Source organism: Podarcis vaucheri, assembly GCF_965113315.1.
Source record: "Podarcis vaucheri genome assembly, chromosome: 7".
NCBI lineage: Eukaryota > Metazoa > Chordata > Lepidosauria > Squamata > Lacertidae > Podarcis > Podarcis vaucheri.
Window position 1 is genome coordinate 3,428,688 of NC_138765.1, and position 22,353 is coordinate 3,451,040.

The following is a 22,353-nucleotide window of genomic DNA, read 5'->3' on the forward strand; positions in this document are numbered from 1 at the left end:
AACCCCCTGATGATCTCTCCCAGCAGCTTCATATAGATATGAAAAAGCATGGGGGAGAGGATGAAACCCTGAGGGACCCCACAAGTGAGGGGTCTGAACACTCAACACCCAACACCACTTTCTGGACACGGCCCAGGAGGAAGGAGCAGAACCACTGTATAATAACGTGTGAGGGAGTTGCCAGCTGGTTGCCAGTCTACATCTCTGCCCCAACGTGGCCAACACATTTAGTCACAGTAGGTCAGGATTCAACCTCAATCCGTTAGCAGCCATCCATCCTCCAACCGCCTCCAGACACTCACACAGCCTAGACATCAGGAAGAATTTTCTGACAGAAAGAGCTGTGGAACGGATTCCCTCAGGAGGTTTTTGGTCTCTCCTTCCTTAGAGGTTTAAGGCAGAGGATGGATGGCCATCAGTCTGAGATGATCTAGTTGAGATTCCTTCATTGCAGGGGTTGGACTAGATGCCCTTTGGGCTCCCATCTTCCAACTCAACAATTCTATGAATAAGAGCTTGCAGAATGCAGGGAGATCCCAGAAGAGATGGGGGCAGGAGCTCCACTCATGACTGAGGAGTTACTGGTGGATTTTGGAATTCATCCATGGATTATCGGGAGAAAGGGGAATCCTGACTCTTTTGTCAACCAGCAAAAACCAAACCTGTTCAGATCTAAATGCGTGTTCTGTTTCCAATAGCAGATGTTTTGGGCTCAGCAAATTATCACCTATAGGTTTTCCAGAAAGCCGGTTGCTAGCTTGGGCCTCAATCCCAGAACTATGGGGCATCACAAAAGCGGAGTGGTGTTGTCGCTGGGCACAGAATTTCAGCATCCTGTCATTTGTTTGTTTTTCAATTGTCCAGACCTCATGGATGCAAACATGGGTTTTATGTGCAACAAGACGAACCGCAGCGACTGTGAGGCAGAGCTTGCTTCGGGGGGCCCTGTGTTAAATCCTGGCTTTCCCAGGACCAGCAGAATAAATTATGCAATCAAGCTAATGTATGCAAAGTACTTTGTCCAGTTCTGGGCACCACAATTCAAGAAGGACACTGACAAACTGGAACGTGTCCAGAGGAGGACAACCAAAATGGTCAAAGGCCTGGAAACGATGCCTTATGAGGAACGGCTAAGGGAGCTGGGCATGTTTAGCCTGGAGCAGAGGAGGTTAAGGGCTGATATGATAGCCATGTTCAAATATATAAAAGGATGTCACATAGAGGAGGGAGAAAGGTTGTTTTCTGCTGCTCCAGACAAGCAGACACGGAGCAATGGATCCAAACTACAAGAAAGAAGATTCCACCTAAACATTAGGAAGAACTTCCTGACAGCAAGAGCTGTTTGACAGTGGAATTTGCTGCCAAGGAGTGTGGTGGAGTCTCCTCCTTTGGAGGTCTTTAAGCAGAGGCTTGACAACCATATGTCAGGAGTGCTCTGATGGTGTTTCCTGCTTGGCAGGGGGTTGGACTCGATGGCCCTTGTGGTCTCTTCCAACTCTAGGATTCTATGATTCTACTTGATTTACGTAATTCTTCCCTCCTCCCAACCAGAGAATCTAGGAGCCACCCCCAGCAGTTTCTTATATATTCTGGGTTCAAAATCCTAATCAGGCTAAACTGCCTTGGGTTAGTCTGGCTGGTGTTTCTGCAGATTTCAAAAAATGAATGCTGTCCTTAAACTGGAATGTGCTGCAGAAATATAAGAAATGCCTCTTTTTTCTCAAGGCGACTCATCACCTATGTCATGGGTGTGGGTTTGTACTGCAAATAAATAGCCACAAACGTCACAGGTCCTTTCGATCTTTGAATTTATTATTATCAATAATAATTATTATTATTAACGGCACCATTATTAGTTGCTTTTTTTATCTGAAATTCTCACATTGAGAAAAGAAATAGCAAACTTTTTTTCCCCTAGCGAAGAAAGTAGCAAACTTATTTTTTTTTCCATAAACAATTTAAATTTTAGCACAATGTTCTCTTTTTCCCCATATTTCAAACACGAAAATATATATATATATATATATTATTTTGGAATATTACAAAAAAAGATAAATAGTATATAAAATTGTTTGAATAAATAAAGTGTCTATAAATAGTTTACATTTTGGTTTTTTTCCGCTTATCGCAGTATTACAAGGTAAACATTGAGGGCTCATTTTAAATGAAATAAAAATACACACAGACACATACGTTCCCCACAATAATTAGACGCAGGTAGTTAGCATCAACATTTTATATATATAAAAGATTAAGAATTCCACCCCACCCCCTCATGGCTGCTCAGTCCCCGTTTAGCATCTGATCTCCATCCTTTGACGCTCCTAGTGATCAGTGTAAATATGTGTGAAATAACAAGACACACCTAGGTGGCTTTTTTCCACCCTTCCACCAAAAGACAGAAAACCACAGAGTCTCTTCTTTTGCAACCTCAGAAAAATTCAAGGCTCCTCCAACCTCCATGCTAGGGGCCAATGCTATTTTGATTTTTCGTTTAATTTTAAACCCAACTCTCAGCCCCTTGTCGTTTGTGTGCGAGGGGAAGGGGGTTGCCCATTAAGGCAGCGAGGTCCAGGCATTCACAGTATGTTAGAAGCAACCAGAGATATCTATATTTTTAATTTTAAAAAATAAATAAACGAGGAAACCGGCAGAGGAAGCATCGTCACGATTGCACCTCTCCTCTGCCCAATTTCCAACCGCCGTGTCGTCTGTTCCCCCTTCCCAAAGAGGAATTGTAAATCTGCTACATACAAAATTGGGGCGAGGGCGACGAGAAGGGCGGAACTGCTCCATTTCCCCACTGCGGAGATATCTGGGGCACCTTAGGGTTTGGAGGAGCGATGCTCAACAGGCAAGAGGAATGCCAGGGACTAGATTGACCCATGGAATCCCTTCCAATGTGTCTGTGATCTCCATCTCCCCCCAAACCACAGAAAAACCACAGACTGGGGAGGGATGAAGGAATGTTTTTTGGGGGGAAGAGATCTCCTAGCTGCCACCCCGTATTAGCAAAATTTCACAGGATGGGGAAGAGAGACACGAGAGAGGTGGACAGTTGGGATAATAAGCCTTGCACTTTCAGCTTTTATCCGCCCGAACCAACATGGCACTTTCGGAGGCAAGGCACTGTTTTCTGCGTAGTTTTAAAAGGTGGAGGCGGAGCTCTGTAAGGGGTCGGCAACTGGCGGCCAGGGAGCCAAACCCGGCCATCGCCAGTCTCTCTCTTTAGTCTCTCTCCAATCATCCTGTTTCGTCCGATTCACGGTTTCCACTGCAGTGGTGGGTCGAATGATTTGGTGGTGGGTTTGTCATGCTAAAAAGGGTGTGCTGGGGGGCAGAGGTCACTAGGATGGGGAAGAGCAAAACCCAGGTGAGGAAGCGGGGGGGGACCTTGCCCCACTGTCAAAGGCTCACTGTGGTCACCTGCCAATCACATCACTAACTACCTGCTGTTCGATGCAAGCGAGACTCTCGGCCCCTGACGTATTGGGTTGGGGGGCTGTGCCCCCTTCGAGCCGGCACAAGGCACTTGTGGGGTAAACACAACAAACCAGAACCAATTTGGGTTGTTGTTCATTTCTCTCTCTTTTAAAAGGCGTTTTCCAGGCACATTTGGACGGAGGGGAGACGGGAAGGAGGGTTCCAGCCTCCTCTTTTGCGCTCTCCTCTCCCTCTTCCGTCAGCGAAAAGGACGCGGCGAAACACCAGGAAGTCCTGCGTGCGGCTTGAGGACCCCGGAGCAGCGACAGCTCCGAGGGATCGAGTCCAGAGGGTGGTTCGAACAGGCCCCACAAACCGGGAAGGTCATACGTAACACCTGTGCAGCGACAAATCACTCCCCGCATAAATCCGCAAACCGGCGAAGGTGCCGTGAGGCTCACTCGGAGACGGAGATTCGGTTGAAGATGGGCAGCCGGTTGCTGCTGCCCACGGGCCCGCTGGGGGCGTGGAAGTCAAAGACGGGTGAGTCGGAACCGCTCAGGCTGCTGGAGCTGCTGTAGCAGTCGGGGTCGGAGAGGGAGTTGGAGGAAGGCGTCCGGGGCAGGTTGGCGGAAGCAGCCGCAGAGGTCGGCGTCCCTGGAGCAGCGGAGAAGAGGTCCCGGTGGTGGGTCTGGAGAGGGCCGGACAAGCTGGCTGACTTGCCGCAGTGGCACGGACAGCACCCCCCGGAGGCTGGGATGGCCAGGGCTTCCCCCAGCGTGTGGAAGCGAGAGATGGGATCCGAGTTCAGGTGCCCAAAGGTCGGGGAGAGGAGGTCGGCCGGGGCCGGAGGCGGCGAGACGGACGGCGCCCGGGCAAAGGAAGCCGGGTCGGGGACGCCGTGCAGAGGGGAAGAGCGTCGGCCGGCCGGCACACCGGAGTAACTGACACTCTGGCGCAGGAGCTGCGGTGACGACGAGGACGGCGAGCAGGCCTGGGCCTCCTCGATGGAGTGGATGAAGTGGCAGCGGGAGCCGTAGGGGCACTCGCCGTGGATGTAGAACTTGTGGCACAGCTCCGTCTTGTACTTGGGGTGGCGGCTGACCGTGCGCAACTCGGCCGCGCCGTGGGCAAACTGGCACTTGGCCCCGTACTTGCACTTGCCCGTCTCGCTGAAGGTGCGGCACAGCTCCGTCTTGTAGCGGGAGGAGAGCGGCGGCGCCGCCAGCGAGGGCAGCTTCAGGGGAGGGAAGCCCGGAGGGGGCGGCGGCAGCGCCTTGCTGCCCTCGATGAGGCTGATGGAGCGGTCGGGCCGCAAAGGCGGGCGGCGGACGGGCTCGCTGAGGGGGCGCAACTGCTGCTCCGAGCCGGGGCTCCAGTGGCTGCGAAGTGGCCACAGCTGGGAGGAGTCCCCGCTGCTGTAGGGCGTGTCCAGGGAACAGGCGGAGTCGCGGCGCGAGGAGGGCATGTCTTGGTCCTCGCTCAGAGACAGGTTACGCAGGTTCTGCGGGCAGAGAAAGAGAGAGACGTGAGCTTTCGGTGCTGCTACCTTGTGATTTATTTTTAAGCAGAGAATGGACGGCCCTCTGTCGTGGAGGACTCAGTCGAGATCCCTGCATTGCAGGGGGTTGGAACAGATGACCCCCAGGGGCAGTGGCGTGCGGCCAGAGGGAACTAGGCTAGCCCCCTAAGTGTCCCCCTAGAGCAGGTGTCCTGCTAGGCTTCATCAATCTGTCCCACCACTAGGTGAACAGGACAATTTTTGTGGCTGTTTCCTGCACCCTGGCGGGCAAACAGGGCTTCAGCCCCCCCCCCCAATATTTTGGGACAGCGAGATCTGACTCGGGGCCCCATTGGGTCCTCCCCGACATCAGGAGAGTGGGACACATGAGGGCAGGACGAACAGAGTGATGGTCTCCTGTTCCCCTACGCAAAAGCTGACCACACGAACATGAACGCCACCACAACGGCGAGAGCATTGTTAGCACAAAACTGGGAAGAAGATCAAATTCCAATGAAAAGGGACTGGCAAGAGAAGTTGACGGAATACGCAGAGATGGGCAAGCTGACTGGGCAGTTAAGAGACCAAGAGTACCCAAAATTCAACAACAATTGGAGTAAATTTCTAAAAATATCTGGAAGATTACCGCGGCGATTTAAATTTTTTTGACTGGGCTAGAATTACTCTTGTAAAGATAACTAGTAGAAACAATGGGAAAGATGGTAAATAGAATATTAGATACAGTTGGAAAGACATATAACAGAGAATTCTACGGACCCAAGTAAGAGGTAGAAGGAAGTCCGGTGCAAACCAAGGGTTTGAGGAATGCCTGGTTGTCATTTTGGGGCAAGTCTTGGTTTTCAAGGGATGGAACGACTCTGATTGAGTATCAGTTCAGATGACAACCTTGAGCTAGGTTAAGAACTTTGAGGAATTGAAGGAGGAAAGTCACTTGGCTCCAGGGACAGCCTACAATTATACTGGGCTGTTTTGACTGCTTTTTCTTAAGGGCAACAGCTCCTGCTCAGAAAAGGCATTTTGGTGCCAGTAATTCGTTCTGATTGTGCAGATAAAATATAACTAATTCTGCAGGATGGGGTACTGGGTGTGTGAAAACAGTCTGGATCAAATGATTCCCAGATGGTAGAGATGGCAAATTCCAAACACTCTGCTTCTTCTGTAGAAGCTCTGTCCCCAAAGGCAGCCTATAAATAAGTTTACAAACACAGGTAGATGCCGGAAGTGTGTTGGAGACCAAAAATCTGGGAGATTGTTGTCTCCAGTCTTGTCCCCCCTGAGATCCTGCCCTGGAAATGCGATACAATCAAGATTTCAAAGGAGGCTCAGCCTCAATCCTTCGCCCCTCTCTCCAAGAACGTCAAAAATTATATCCTAGGAATTGCATTTCTTTCCCACCTTTTCCCTCCCCTGCAAAAAAGGAGAGCTCTAGGGGGCATAGCTGGTTCTCGTTTAATCCCCACAACAGCCTTGCGTGGCAGGTTATAGAAGAACAATAGAATCCTAGAGTTGGAAGAGACCACAAGGGCCATCGAGTCCAACCCCCTGCCAAGCAGGAAACACCATCAGAGCACTCCTGACATATGGTTGTCAAGCCTCTGCTTAAAGACCTCCAAAGGAGGAGACTCCACCACACTCCTTGGCAGCAAATTCCACTGTCAAACAGCTCTTACTGTCAGGAAGTTCTTCCTAATGTTTAGGTGGAATCTTCTTTCTTGTAGTTTGGATCCATTGCTCCGTGTCCGCTTCTCTGGAGCAGCAGAAAACAACCTTTCTCCCTCCTCTATGTGACATCCTTTTATATATTTGAACATGGCTATCATATCACCCCTTAACCTCCTCTTCTCCAGGCTAAACATGCCCAGCTCCCTTAGCCGTCCCTCATAAGGCATCGTTTCCAGGCCTTGGACCATTTTGGTTGCCCTCCTCTGGACACGTTCCAGTTTGTCAGTGTCCTTCTTGAACTGTGGTGCCCAGAACTGGACACAGTACTCCAGGTGAGGTCTGACCAGAGCAGAATACAGTGGCACTATTACTTCCCTTGATCTAGATACAGTACTCCTTTAGGTTAGGCTGGGAGGGAGAGTGACCGACTGGCCCATAATCTTCACGACCAAGGTCAGGGATTCGAACCCAGGTCTCCCTAGCTCTACATCACAATGGCTGCCGCGACAAGGCAGCTGATGGAGGAGAAGGAGGCGGAGGCGCTGAGGAAAGGCGAACAGGTTTCTGAGAGCAGAGCGGGCCTCACTGCGGAGCAGGAAAAGGTGACGTCAGGCAGTTTCATATAGCCGCGGTGGGCTGGGTCGCAGTTATTTTTAACGCTGGGCCTGCGCCAGAGCTGGAGGGGGAACAGCTGCTCCTCTGACTGTGGAGAGCCAGAAAGATAGGGGAGGAAGGGAGGGTTGTGGGAGCCCAGAAAGCCTTTCACCTACTAGAGGCACATTATCACTTTGCTATCGTCTGGGCTAATTAAGGAGGCAGGGAAGCATCTGGCTGCTGGATGAGGCCCAAAGGGGCCCACTGAGTCCAGCAGCCTGCTCTTGCCGTGGCCAAATGCCCCAGCAAACCTAGAAATTGGGATAGACTGCCATTGGAGCTGGAGGTTCCACAAGCCTGCACATCTATAGTCCAACAACCTGCTTTTTGTACCAGATGCCAATATGGGGAAACGCCGTGAGCTCCTGAGCTGAGGGGGCACAGACAAGGGCTGCCTCATTTCATAGCAACACAGAATCACAGGGTTGGGTGGGACCCCCAAAGTCATCTAGACCAACCCCCTGCAACGCAGGAACAATTTGTTTCCAGCTCAACCAGCCTCCCAAATTCGCAGGTCGAGGAACAATTCACGGATTCAGTTTGCTGGCATTTTGAAGCCACCGGTTTGGATTCGGACCTGCCGTTCCCATTCGGATGGCTTGCATTTTAAATGGAAATATCTCTCTCTCTCTGGGTAAAAAAAATACATCAGGTCTGTGGACTTTGGCGTTAGACGGGCCACGCCTCAAAGCATCCCAAAGTCAAAAGCTGCAAAACAGCATTGATAAAAAGACTAACAAGGGAAAGCTCCCGTCTTGTAAATGAAGTTGTCGAGTTGGAAGGGACCTCTGAGGGTCATCTAGTCCAACCCCCTGCGGGGAGAACCCGGGTTCCACAGAGTGTGCAATCTCAGCTTAGACGGTTGAGGAGAGACAAGGGAGACAGGATGGAGACAGGGCACAGCTGAGACGGGTGGCAGTGCAGGTGCAGCCCAGGTAAGGCAGGTGAAGAAAAGATTTGCTAAACAGGAATCGCCCGGCAGATGAGTGGCAGGAGCCTGACAAACAGGAAGAGGAAGCCCTGCCCCCAGGAAGTGGCAAACATCTTTTTTTAAGGTGGGGGAGAGATTGCCAGGTAGCTGGCAATGGAAACACACGTGCAAAGGGAAGGAAGGTTGTGAGTGGAAGATCTCTAGCCACGAAGCAGACTTCGTTGAACCATGAGATCTAGAAACTTGAAACGAATGCCGAGCGACAGAAAGGACGAAGACTCAATTTTTCTTCTGCGTTCCCACATGATTTCACTGTTCCCCACACCTACACCCGAGGGCCCCTTCGACTTCTGGCAAATATCCAGAGTTGCAAATTGGGCGTTATTCGGAAAAGTGCGGTGCAATGGTGAGAGTATCTAGGATCAGGAGCTGGGTTCAAATGCCCAATCAGCCGCATGAAGCTCGCTGCTGCCTTTCTAACCTACCTCACAGGGTTGTTGTGGAAACTTAAAAGAAGAGAACCATGGACACGACGCCTTGAGATCCTTGGAAGAAAAGGTGGGGTATATAACTGCAATAAATAAATAAGGTAAAATAGAAGTAAAATAGAGACCCTCATCTTGCACTAACAAACACACACTTCCTGAGTGGCGCTTACAGAAACCCAAGCTGCCCCAGACTTATCTGTGACTGAGAGGCTGGAAAATGTCTTTGCGTCAGAAATCAGGTGTCGAACTAAACTTTCACGCGCTGTCAAAAATAAAAATGGACCTTCTTCAGGAGGCTAACCGCTGCTTATTTGTTTCTTTATCAAGACTTTCCAAAGCTGCAGGATTTATTAAAACCAATCAAAACAAGAGCAGTGTCCCTGGTGGAAGTCTTTTGCTTTAAAACATTTTTTGGATAAACGAGGAAAAAAATTACACCCTATTGCCCAAAACCTGTAATATGGAAAACTGGACACCATGCCTACACCCCACTTTTAAAACGATGGGGCTAAATTCTCAAAGTGTGTGAGATCACAAAGGAAGAGAGCACTATTGAGCATGTGCTGTGTTCTTTTCCCAGAACTCCACGACCACATATAAACTAGGCTCCACCTATATCTACAATCTGGAGGAGTAGAAACTTTGAAAAACAACTTCCCCCTGTTTTGCCACCTGGCCTGCTAATCTTCACAAATCTGCTCCTTAATCATCCAAGCCATAAGACCCCTTATCAAGATGTGGCAAGAGTCAACACCTATTTCTCAATCTTTCACTGGCATGATCTGTGCCTCTCAGTGAACTGGGGGTGACGCATGCAACAATAATGGGCTGTCGGTGCAGATTCTCTCGAATTCATTTTGAGATATTTGGAGATATTTTGCAAACCGGTCCTCCATGTAGCAGAAGCCAACGCAGCTTCTGAGTTTGACAGTTCATCCCAGGATGGGAAAACCTGCCTTCGTTCCTTCCTGCCAGTCGAGGAGGGTGTGGTCTATTTAATTTAGCAGGGGTGTCTGGGGCTGATGGGAACTGTAGTCCTCAAGAAATCTGGCGGGCACTAGCTTGGCAAAGACTCTCTAGACCAGGGAGGCCTGTAATAATAAGCTCTCTTGCTCCAGAAGGTGCTCATGGCATGCACATTTTAAGGAGGAATATTTTGGGGTCCTGTTTTAAAGAAATTATCTGTTTTGCAGGGTTCGCAGAAGGCTTCAAGAAAATGCAAGCTATTTCCTTGCTCACACATGAGGCTGACGTTCGCATGAGGACTGTCAGGTTTTGTGGACGTGGTCGCAAGGCTGCTCCCATTGATGTGGGTCTTGCTTCAGAGGAGTGGGCTGTTGCTTAATGCATTTTCTGCTATGGGACTGAAAACACGTCACCTCCAACTAACTGCGGAAATTTACCTTCACTCAACATCTGCCCGAAGTATTCCACGTAACCCAAAAACTTTAATTCCTCATTTCTCAATCTAGCCAGAGCCTTCTTGGGCTCCCAACTGAACGAACCCTTTATCGGCGGGCTGTAAACTAACTTGCTTTATTTACGATTTGCACAGCCTACCGGGAAACAAAATCAGACGTATAGAGGCTTGCATGTTTATTTTTAAAAATTCCTATGTAACTCTCACCGTAAAGTCCCAGGACATGTTACAACAGCAAAACATACATTCAACAAACAAATGATTCAGTTTTTTTCTATAGAGGAAACTTTGTCACACCCTCTCAACAAAGATAAACATTTTGCTTGATTCAATTGTGGTTTTTTCTTGTCCCTCTCCTGAGGAGATCAGGAGAGGGACAAGAAACTGTGTCCAGTTCTGGGCACCACAGTTCAAGAAGGACACTGACAAACTGGAACGTGTCCAGAGGAGGGCAACCAAAATGGTCAAAGGCCTGGAAACGATGCCTTATGAGGAACGGCTAAGGGAGCTGGGCATGTTTAGCCTGGAGAAGAGGAGGTTAAGGGGTGATATGATAGCCATGTTCAAATATATAAAAGGATGTCACATAGAGGAGGGAGAAAGGTTGTTTTCTGCTGCTCCAGAGAAGCGGACACGGAGCAATGGATCCTAACTACAAGAAAGAAGATTCCACCTAAACATTAGGAAGAACTTCCTGACAGTAAGAGCTGTTTGACAGTGGAATTTGCTGCCAAGGAGTGTGGTGGAGTCTCCTACTTTGGAGGTCTTTAAGCAGAGGCTTGACAACCATATGTCAGGAGTGCTCTGATGGTGTTTCCTGCTTGGCAGGGGGTTGGACTCCATGGCCCTTGTGGTCTCTTCCAACTCTATGATTCTATGATTCTTGGTGGAGAACAAGTTTCCCTCTCCACCCCTATTTTAAACTCACAACAACCCTGTAAAGGAGGGCAGGTCATTGGTCCGAAGTCACCCGGGGGATCTGAACCCCAGATCCTAATGGCTGGGACCTAATCTAGCACCAGACTGCGTTGGCTCCATTATATACCAAATATTATTTTGTAGAACTCTTCTTACAGATTCTGCACAGAAAATTCGAACTGCCGCAGCGATTCTATGCAGGGCAATGAGAGAGTTTCATTTCCTCGGTCTTTTGCGGGACTGAAACCCGTGCACCAATCCTGGACTGCTGCAGTTTAAGGAAAGGGCTTGTGAAATCTGAAGTCGGAGTGCTTAAGCCTGCTTGATTTCACAGCCCCAGCCAAGGAGAAAGAAAAGAAGAAGGAACAGAACTATTGACCTAGAAAAAAGTGCTGTTCCTCCCTCCAGGAAGTAAGCCAGCAAAAAAAATAAATGTTCCTGTCCCCTCCCATTCCCTTCTGAGCCACCCGCCACCCAATTCAATTTGGAGAGAGCCGGGTGGGGCAGAATCTAGGAAGGGGGGCACAAACAGCCCCCCTCCAAAACAAAGCAGCCAAACAGGCAACACTCTCCCTCTATACAGTTACTTCCATTTCTCAAAAGAAAGGTCTGCTTGAGCCATTTCTCAGATTTGTTTTTTTTCCTCAATGGAAGCAGGATAATCAGAAAGGGAATCCGGCAAAATAACTGGAGCCTCTCGCCAAGATTTTCAAGGTAAGGATGAGAGCTGGCGAGGAGATATTCAGGGTTCAAAATGGGTGTGCTTTGCAGAGTAGAGCCACATTAGAGAGCAGGGGGAAGAAAACTCGGATTCCCAACAGTTGCCTGGGTTTTAACTCTTTTGCCTGAAAGGTGAAACAGAGCTCTGTGTCACTCAAAAGCTTGCGTTGTCATACAAGGAAATCTAGAGGCCCAAAAGGAACCATCTCACTTTAAACACACACACACACACAATCTCTCTCTCTTTGACAGAAACACACCACCAGTTGTATGGAAAATGTGTCCCCGGCTGTCTTGGCAGAAGGAGGTCAGGCAGCGGGTGCTGTCAACAAGAAACCGCAGCGCCCCGAAGAAATTTCCCTACCCGAAAGTCAAAAAAGGACCCCCGCCTTCCTCCTAGCTCTGAAGTGGCGTCCACTTTAAAAAATAAAAATGACACCCGGTGGGTGGAGGCAGGAAAAATGGCCGGTCCAGCCCGGGATGTAGTTAGGTCTAGCAGTAAAGAACGAGATCATTAAGTTTTACTATCCAGCGACCAACAGTCTCAAGAGGAAAAGGTTCCTGTCTGATCCAGGGATCTCTCTCTCTCTCACACACAAATATATTTCTAACTTCCAAGGTTACACCAGCCCACAGAGCTGCCAGGAAAATCCCTTCCCACAATCAGTCCCTAGGAGCCAAAATATCCCAGCCAAATCCAGGACTCTTTCCAGCCTCCCGAAACCGTTCCCGGATCTCGGGTCTTTCTGGAAAGTCCAAACCCAATTTGGCGACTCGGTATCGGAGGAACAGGACGGAAAGGAGGGGGGAAAGGGAAGGGGTGGCAGCGGGGAAACATCCGACCTTCCTTTCCGACCTCGGCTGGGAAGGAAAGAGGGCGAAAAGTAGTTGCCAGAAGCTGCGTAAAAAGCCCGGAACCCAAAACGCAATGCAAGCCGCGCGCTGAAAGCTTTTCTCTTTCATGAAGGGCATCCCCTTCCTTCGTCTGGGAGACAGTCCCCAGCCCCTCCGCGCTTTTTCCGCGCTGCTGCGCGTACCTGGAAGATGGTGTTGACGTCCAAGATGGAGCTCATCGCGCTACGTGGGGCTCTCGGCTGGGGCTCCGGCTGCGCCGCCGCGTAAGGCTACTTGCTGGGCTGCGCGCGTCGCGGGGAAGCTGAGAGCGCAGCGCCGGGGCTGCGCCTTTTATGAAGGGCTGGCGATGAGCTCATGGGGCGGAGACGCGGCAGCCGGAGCTGGAGGTTGCAGGGAAGGCGGGTGCCCAGAAAGGGGGAGAGGGAGAAGGGGAGAAAGAGAAAGAGGACCGAGGGGGAGCGCGCAGGAAATGGAGAGGACCTTTATTCGCCGCTTGTTCTTGCCAGGGCAACCTACAGAAACAAACGGACCCAAGCCACATTTTTATGGTTTCCCAAACTTGGGTCTCACCAGATGTTTTTGGAAAGCAGTGCTAGCTTTCTTTCTTTTTTATATATTTTTTTAACATATCGTTTTCAACAGTAATTAAACATACTTTTACATCTTATTCGAATTTTTGATGTCCATCAATCCTGTCTGAAAATTTTCCAATCTAATCTCTCAGTATGCATTTCTTATCTTCCCGATTACATTTCAAACTCATAACCAATATCTCTATCTTTTCCTACTTTGTAACACTTTGTATATTTCTCCCTACAAAACTACTTGGAGTCCTACTAGCGTAATTTGTTGATTACAGTTGCTCTTCAAATAATTCATATACTTCTTCCAATCTTCTGTAAATCTCTGGTCCCGCAGGTTTCGAATCCTTCCTGTCATTTTGTCCAATTCTGCATAGTCCATTAATTTTGTCTGCCATTCTTCTTTCGTCGAAATTTCTTCTTGTTTCCATTTCTGGGCTAACAATACTCTTGCCGCAGTTGTTGCATATAAAAACAATTTAACATCTTGCCTATTAATGTCCTGACCTATAATATCAAGTAAAAATGCTTCTGGTTTTTTTTTTAAATGTACGTATATTTCAACATCTCTTTCATCTCATTATATATCATTTCCCAGAAGTTCTTTACTTTTTCACATTCCCACCACATATGATACAATGTTCCTTCTTTTTCTTTACATTTCCAACATTTATTATTTGTCTTATACATTTTAGCTAATTTCACTGATGTAATATACCATCTATACATCGTTTTCATCATATTCTCTTTCAAAGCATTACAGGCTTGGCAGTGGGTTGGACTCGATGGCCCTTGTGGTCTCTTCCAACTCTATGATTCTATGATTTTAGGCTGTAAATTTTATCCTTTCATTCCACAACCTTTCTCAATCTTCAAGGAAAGCATGTGCTAACAATCAGCCTTAACCACTGGTCTTGCTAGCTAGGGATGGTGGGAGTTGTAGTCTAACAACAGCTGGGGACGCAAATTTGGGAAACACTGTTCTAGGTCATAGAAGTTTAGAGTTGGAAGGCATCGAGTCCAACTCCCTTCTGCAACGCAGGAATCGCCACTAAAGCGTCCTCTTTGACATATGGCCGCTTTCAGATTGTTGTTGTTTTTTTTTAAAAAAATAGTATTTATTATTTTTCCAAAAACTTAAACACTAAAAAGACAATACAATACAACACATCAAATTAACAAAACAAAACAAAAACAATAAAATAAATCAATTTCATTCTCCCATCTTTCATTCACTTATTTCCACGACCTCCTCACACCTCCCTTTTTGTATTCCACTTCTATTAATTATTTCAGCAATTCCTTTCCATCTTCCTCTGTTTTCTATCCTATAATTATCTTAACTCATTCTAACCTTATTCTTCCTTTAATGCTCTGTTAACCTATCTGTACTTAATTCCTTATAACATTTCTACTAAAGCCATATAACTTCATTCCAACATTTTTCTAACATTCATTCATTTTACAGTATTTCTGTAGATAATCTTTAATTTTTTTCCAATCTTCTTCCACCGACTCTTCTCCCTGATCTCGGATTCTGCCAGTCATTTCCGCCAGTTCCATATAGTCCATCAACTTCATCTGCCCGCTTTCAGATTGTTTCCCAATCTTGTTTTTAATGTGGTAACCCGGCCTGGGAGCCTTCGGGCGAAGGTCGGGGGATAACAAGATTTTATTTATCTATCTTATCTATTGCCGTTCTTTAGCGCCCTTTATCCGAGGGTCACAGGGTGGCTTGCAATAGAAAGAAACAAAAATGTGCCACGTAGTAACAAAGAAAACAATAACAACCCCCCCAGCTTAAAAGGCCATATGTGGGGCTACCTTTGAAGGAGACCTGGAAACTACAATTAATCCAGAATGCGGCAGCTAGACTGGGGACTGGGAGCGGCTGCCGAGACCACATAACATCGGTCCTGAGAGATCTGCATTGGCTCCCAGTACATTTCTGAGCACAATTCAAAGTGTTGGTGCTGACCTTTAAAGCCCTGAATGGCCCAGTAGACCTGAAGGAGCGTCTCCACCCCCATCGTTCTGCCCGGACACTGAGGTCCAGCTCCAAGGGCCTTCTGGCAGTTCCCTCCCTGCAAGAAGCCAAGTTACAGGGAACCAGGCAGAGGGCCTTCTCGGTGGTGGCGCCCGCCCTGTGGAACGCCCTCCCACCAGATGTCAAAGAGAAAAATAACTACCAGATTTTTAGAAGACATCTGAAGGCAGCCCTGTTTAGGGAAGCTTTTAATGTTTAACAGACCACTGTGTTTTAATACTTTGTTGGAAGCCGCCCAGAATGGCTGGGGAAGCCCAGCCAGATGGGCGGGGTATAAATAAATTATTATTATTATTATTATTATGAATTAGCCAAAGGCTAATGATAATAATGGGACGCAGGTGGCGCTGTGGGTAAAAGCCTCAGCGCCTAGGGCTTGCCGATTGAAAGGTCGGCGGTTCGAATCCCTGCGGCGGGGTGCGCTCCCGTCGTTCGGTCCCAGCGCCTGCCAACCTAGCAGTTCGAAAGCACCCCCGGGTGCAAGTAGATAAATAGGGACCGCTTACAAGCGGGAAGGTAAACGGCGTTTCCGTGTGCGGCTCTGGTTCGCCAGAGCAGCGATGTCACGCTGGCCACGTGACCCGGAAGTGTCTCCGGACAGCGCTGGCCCCCGGCCTGTTGAGTGAGATGGGCGCACAACCCTAGAGTCTGGCAAGACTGGCCTGTACGGGCAGGGGTACCTTTACCTTTAATGATAATAATAAATAAAGATTAATACATTAATCCCACATGCCTACATTAAAAGCAAGGAGAAACAGTGCAATAGAACAGCGGTCAGCAAACTAAGGGCCGCGGGCCGAATCAGGCCCAGTGGCCTTCAGGATCTGGCCCGCGGACTGTCTGTGGATCGGCGTGAGGATTCTGTTCATTTGGACTGAGCCATTTCCCCCCCCCTGCGCCATTCCATTCCCACCCCTCCCTCTCACACACCGCGGCGGCGGCGCCTCCTCCCTCCCTCCCTCTTCCTGGCTTCTCCCCGCCCTGCCTAGAGGAGGAAGGGGGCTGGGCTGAGCTGGCTGAGCCCCATTTTAAGCAGCCCCTCTCTGGAGCCAGCCCTTTTGCGCCACTCATTTTCCCTCCGCCGCTGCCGCCCTGGTGCTCCTGTGGACCAGAGAGCGGAGCGGACGAGCTTGCCCTGCCTACCCACGAGAAGCAGCGGCGGTGGCCCCTGGGAAGGTACTCACAGCAGCTGGGGTTGGGGGGTGGGGAGGAGGACTACCTACTTGGCCCCCCTTGCCTCTTCTTCCAGCTCGGTGCCGCTTCTGTAGCCCGCCACAAGGTCTGAGGGTCAGCTAAAAAAATTTGCCAATTCCTGCATTGGAAACATCACCCCCAAGGCCACAGGTGGTTAAAAGCCAAAATGCCTGGTTCGAGAGGGGTGTTTTTGCCTTGGCTCCCCCCCACTGCAAGGCCACCTCTTCTCTTGGGAAAGTTCAGCCTGAGTCGTGGCAGTGCTGCGCCATCTCGTTTTTCTGCCAGCACAGGCTGGCAGCAGCTGGGCAGGGGTTTGGGTGAGGGGTGTGTGTGTGTGCTCCAGAGAGACGTAAGAAGAGGCTGTTTGGTCAGATGAAAGGGGGGTCCATTTGGGCCAGCGTTCTATTCCTGTAAACCTAGGAATCAAGATAGACTGCCTCTGGACCAGCAGGTTCCATAAGGGTGTAAAAAGAGCCTGGCCGCTGGATCACCTTTTGTAGGTGTGCAATGTGGCAGACGTGGTCCCCACCCCCCATTTTATCCTCACAACAGCCCTGTTGGGTAGGCTAGGCAGAGAAACATTGACTTGGCTCAAGGGTCACCTCCAGACAACCTGTTTGTTGAGCATTTATCACCCTACACTCCCTGGCGGATTTCCCCATCACTTTCCTTACAGCAAACAGTCCAGTTTTGTGGGAGAAGCAGGTTCATTGCGCAAGAGCTCCAGATCCGCTTTGACTGTGCAGCCTGACTTTTCTGGAGGGCGACTGAATCCCACAAAAAAAGCAGTGGCTGTCTGGGAGCCTCTCCCCTCCCTTACCTGTGGCTTAAGCCTGATTGTGAAAAACCTCCAAGTGGTTTGCATTGAGAATGAAGCAAGGAAATTAGTTTCCAAAACAGTTAAAAGCAACCCTTTAAAATGTTTTCCCCAATTTAAAGTCAGCAACAAACTTAAAAGGCAGCTTAAGGCACAAACTAACGTTCTACATATCTAGGCTTGCCATTCGCTGGGAAAATTCCTGACGTGTCCTGGTTTTCGGGTGTGGAAATGGTGTCAGGGGGGAATTTTGCCGAATCTGCAAAATGTCAGAGAAAACCCGGATGCATGACAACGCGATGGAAGAAGCGGCAGAAACAGCTCCAAAGGCTTAAAATCATGATTTATCCAGTAATCTGGTTTTTATTTGAATGATGATTTCGTTTTTTGAACGTTGTAAAGTGAAGAAGAAGAAGAAGAAGAGTTTGGATTTGATATCCCGCCTTTCACTCCCCTTCAGGAGTCTCAAAGCGGCTAACAATCTCCTTTCCCTTCCTCCCCCACAACAAACACTCTGTGAGGTGAGTGGGGCTGAGAGACTTCACAGAAGTGTGACTGGCCCAAGGTCACCCAGCAGCTGCAGGTGGAGGAGCGGGGAAGCGAACCCGGTTACCCAGATTACATGACTACCGCTCTTAACCACTACACCACACTGGCTCTCAAAGTGCTGCTGTTGTCCATCATTTTATTGTTTTGTTTGCAAACCACTTTTGACCATATATTTTTTGAGTACTGCATCTCCCTCAACATTCCTCCGGGGCAAATAGGGACGTCCTGTTCCGTAATAATGTTAATAATAATTTTATTATTCATAGCCCGCCCTGCCTGTCCATCTGACTGGGTTGTCCCGGCAACTCTGGGTGGCTTCCGACATATATAAAAACATAACAAAACATTCACACTTGGAGAGTCTGGTAATGCAGTCAAGCTATGTATAGATATTACGGAATAATAAACAAACAATATACAGTGGTACCTCGGGTTACAGACGCTTCAGGTTACAGCGCTCATCTCGCTTTACTGGCCAAAGGAGCCGGCATACAACTTCTGGGTCATGTGGCAAGCATGACTAAGCTGCTTCTAGTAAACCAGAGCAGCGCATGGAAATGCCATTTACCTTCCCGCCGGAGCGGTACTTATTTATCTACTTGCACTTGACGTGCTTTGGAACTGATAGGTTGGCAGGAGCAGGGACCGAGCAACGGGAGCTCACCCCGTCACGGGGATTTGAACCGCCGACCTTCTGATTGGCAAGTCCTAGGCTCTGTGGTTTAACCCACAGCGCCACCCGCATCTTGGCAGCACTTAAATAGCAAAGGGCAGAGGGGGGCGGCTGCACTATAGATATTGGCGCTGACCCCTCCTCTAATTATGGTGATTGAGCTGGGTGCCCCACCTCACACAGAAGAGGGAGTTTTATTTCATGATGACATCTGTCATTCCCGTCTGGGCAAATCCCAGGACCTTCCTACAGAGGGAGCAACTTCTTCCTGGCCTGTGCAGAAATCCCAGAAGGAATTCTGCCCTGGTTCAGCGTCTTTGGGTACCTCCAGACCGACAAGTATTTTGTGGGATAGATTCAAGTACATCCCAACACTTTAGGTTTGCACAACTGACATGGATGAGAGGACTCTATTGCCCAAATGCAACGGTTCTCGGTTTTTTTCCTCCGGGCCACATTTTCGGAATGAACAATTGCTCACACCACACTGAACTCTTTGTATTGATAAATGCACTGAAAAACAAAAAGACGGCACTCCCAGCACTGCTTGATTTATAACATAAAACATAACTGCTTTCCAATATTATCACAGGACGGCCAAAAAGTATAATCAAACAATGCAGCCGCATAAGAACAGGAATCACACCCAAAATATAACATTGTTTGTCCTCGAATCTTCCTGCCATACTTTCCTGCCACATCAAACGGGCACACCACAACTTTTGAGAACCACTGCCCTATGCAACAACTCTTGGGCAGACCTATTGTTTAAGGGAGTTTGTTGGGGGAGGAGAATAGTTATTATTATTATTATTTTGTACTTTCTGACAGTAAAGGTAAAAGGTAAAGGACCCCTTTGACCTCCAGTCAAAGGTGACTCTGGGGTTGCAGCGCTCATCTCGCTTTTGGGCCAAGGGAGCTGGCTTTTGCCCATGGACGGGTTTCCGGGTCATGTGGCCAGCAGGACTAAACTGCTTCTGGCGCAACAGGACACCGTGACGGAAACCAGAGTGCACAGAAATGCTGTTCACCTTCCCGCCACAGTGGTACCTATTTATCTACTTGCACTGGTGTGCTGCTAGGTTGGCAGGATCAGGGACTGAGAAACGGGAGCTCACCCCGTCGCGGGGATTCGAACCACCAACCTTTCGATCGGCAAGCCCAAGCGGCTCAGTGGTTTAGACCACAGCAACACCCCCTTTACCTTTTTCTGGCAGTAAGAGCAGTTTGGCAGTAGAACAGCCTCCCTTGGGAGGTTGTGGACTCTCATTCCATGGAGGTTTCTAAGCAGAGGATGGCCGGCTATCTGTCATGGATGCTTGAGCTGAGATTCCTGCATTTCCGGGGGTTGGTCTAGATGTCCCTTGGGGTCCCTTCCAACCCTACAATACTACGATTCTACAATTCCATGCAAGTCCCCAAGGCAACTACGACTTCCACACTTCTCTGCAGGCAAAGTGCTTGACCTCCAGGGACCAGGGCTGCTCTCTCGGGCCAAGTGACGCCGAGGAGGAAGCGATTTGCCGACTGACCCGTCCTCCCCATGGGCTAATTGTTTTGAGCTGTGCTATCTGGTGACGTCTAAGCCCAGGCCAGCCGCTCTGAGCCCTCCCTGGGTTTCCCCCGCAAGGGGTGAGCTGGTAGCCGCACGTTTCTGTGAAATGGGCATACAGTATTGGATTTCCCCCAGAAAGGATAAATGTGTGAAACGTTTTCTTGCATGGGAAGCACCCAGGCCATAATCAATGCCTTCCTGGAAGCACCCAAAGTGTCTAGAAAAGCGCTTAAAAGTAAAGGTACCGTATTTTTTGCTCTATAAGACTCACTTTTTCTCTCCTAAAAAGTATGGGGAAATGTGTGTGCGTCTTATGGAGCGAATGCAGGCTGCGCAGCTATCCCAGAAGCCAGAACAGCAAGAGGGATTGCTGCTTTCACTGCACAGCGATCCCTCTTGTTATTCTGGCTTCTGAGATTCAGAATTTTTTCCCCCCTTGTTTTCCTCCTCCAAAAACTAGGTGCGTCTTGTGGTCTGGTGCGTCTTATAGAGCGAAAAATACGGTACCCTTGACCATTAGGTCCAGTCGTGGACGACTCTGGGGTTGTGGCACTCATCTCGCTCTATGGGCCGAGGAAGCAGGTGTTTGACCGCAGACAGCTTCCGGGTCATGTGGCCAGCATGACTAAGCCACTTTTGGCGAACCAGAGCAGCGCATGGAAACACCGTTTACCTTCCCGCCGGAGCGGTACCTATTTATCTACTTGCACTTTGACGTGTTTTCAAACTGCTAGGTTGGCAGGAGCTGGGACCGAGCAACGGGAGCTCACCCCATCGCATGGATTTGAACCACTGACCTTCTGATCGGCAAGCCCTAGGCTCTGTGGTTTAGACCACAGCACCACCCGCGTCCCCAGAAAAGCGCTTAAAGGGGTGCAAAAGGAAGCAGTGTGTCTCTCTGTGTGTTTAACCTGTGCTGCAACGCACAGGAGGGCCCTGATTGGCCGAACTGCTGCCACATCACAGAGGATCGAGTGACAGAGTTTCTGCTGCTGGTGGTTTTACCGCTGCCTTCGTTTCCCAATCACGAGAGGAGGCCTAGCGGGAAGGAGGAGGCGGAAAAAGCTGAGCAAAGCTGTTTTGGCGTCTCTGCAACCAAGAAGTCACTGAGGTCAAAGGACAAGCCTCCTGGCTTAACAGCCAATAAGCCTCATTTTCTTGGTTATACAGTCCGAGGTGCAAGGAAGACTGCGATGCCCTTTTGCAAAAGTGAAGTTCCCGGGTCACAGCGATCAAACAGGGAGCACCTTGAAGGCTTCTTCTTCTCCTTTGAGCCTCCCTGGCAAAGGCGTGGGGCGACTTTCGGTTTTGAAATTGCTCGCGCTCTCTTGTTTTGATTTCTTTTTCTCAGGTGACTCGTGTGCCGTGACTCACCGCTCCAGAGATGTTCCTGTAAGGCCTGCGATGGCAAAACAGAACCCCGCTTCTTGTACTTTTCCCCCCTCTCACGTTTGCATAACGTCTTAACTGTAAACACGGAGTGGAACCAAAAGGGGTTCCTGTAAGAAAAGGGTTGTTTATGTATACATTTCCTGGATATTAAAATATCCGTCTCTGTTTACTCATTGCTTTCTATGGAACTGATGACTGCAGAAATCCTACGGTCTCCGCTGTTTTGTTTTGTCACATGCGAAAGTCTGCGGAGGTTGAGAAAACAGAAAATATGACATGATTTTTTTTCCACGTTGCCATTAACTGTAAACCGAGGGCTATCATGGGCGAGTGAATCGGGCCCACTTTGCCCAGGGGGGAATCAAACCACAACCCCTGTCTTCTGATTGGCGGGTGCCAATCTCATGTCCTCCAACATTCCTCCGATGAAAATACAGACATCCCCTCCAACATTTCTCTGATGAAAATAGGGACATCCTATTCCAGGGGTCAGCAAACCTTTTTCAGCAAGGGGCCAGTCCACTGTCCTTCAGACCTTGTGGGGGGCCGGATTATATTTTTTTTGGGGGGGGAATGAACAAATTCCTTTCCCCCACAAATAACCCAGAGATGCGTTTTAAATAAAAGCACACATTATTCTCATGTAAAAACACACTGATTCCCGGACTGTCCGTGGGCCAGATTTAGAAGGCGATTGGGCTGGATCCGGCCCCCAGGCCTTAGTTTGCCTACCCATGTCCTATTCCATACCCTCCAACGTTTCTCCGATGAAAATAGGGATGTCCTAAGGAAAAGCAGGACATTTCGGAATCAGATCAGAAACCGGGACACTTGGCAGGTCTGCAAACTACCTGTCAACCGGAAGACAAACTCGAACCTTGACTTATCACCGTGGTTTTGTTTGGACAAACTACAAATGTTGCTGGTTTCGGACATAATGCTAAGCCAGGGA

General features: G+C 49.0%; 1 protein-coding gene and 1 long non-coding RNA gene across 3 annotated transcripts in view; one reads left to right on the forward strand and one right to left on the reverse strand.

The window, feature by feature from the left end:
- The window catches only part of LOC309537053, a 219,790-nt gene that overhangs the window by 165,445 nt on the left and 31,992 nt on the right, over positions 1–22,353 (forward strand). The window lies entirely within an intron of this gene.
- On the reverse strand, positions 2,615–12,907 carry LOC309535773 (mRNA decay activator protein ZFP36-like). Its single transcript, XM_082229143.1, has 2 exons — positions 12,776–12,907; positions 2,615–4,927 (listed from the first exon to the last, which is right to left on the reverse strand). Exons 1-2 carry the CDS (start codon positions 12,809–12,811, stop codon positions 3,881–3,883), a joined length of 1,083 nt encoding a protein of 360 aa, XP_082085269.1. The 5' UTR covers positions 12,812–12,907; the 3' UTR covers positions 2,615–3,880.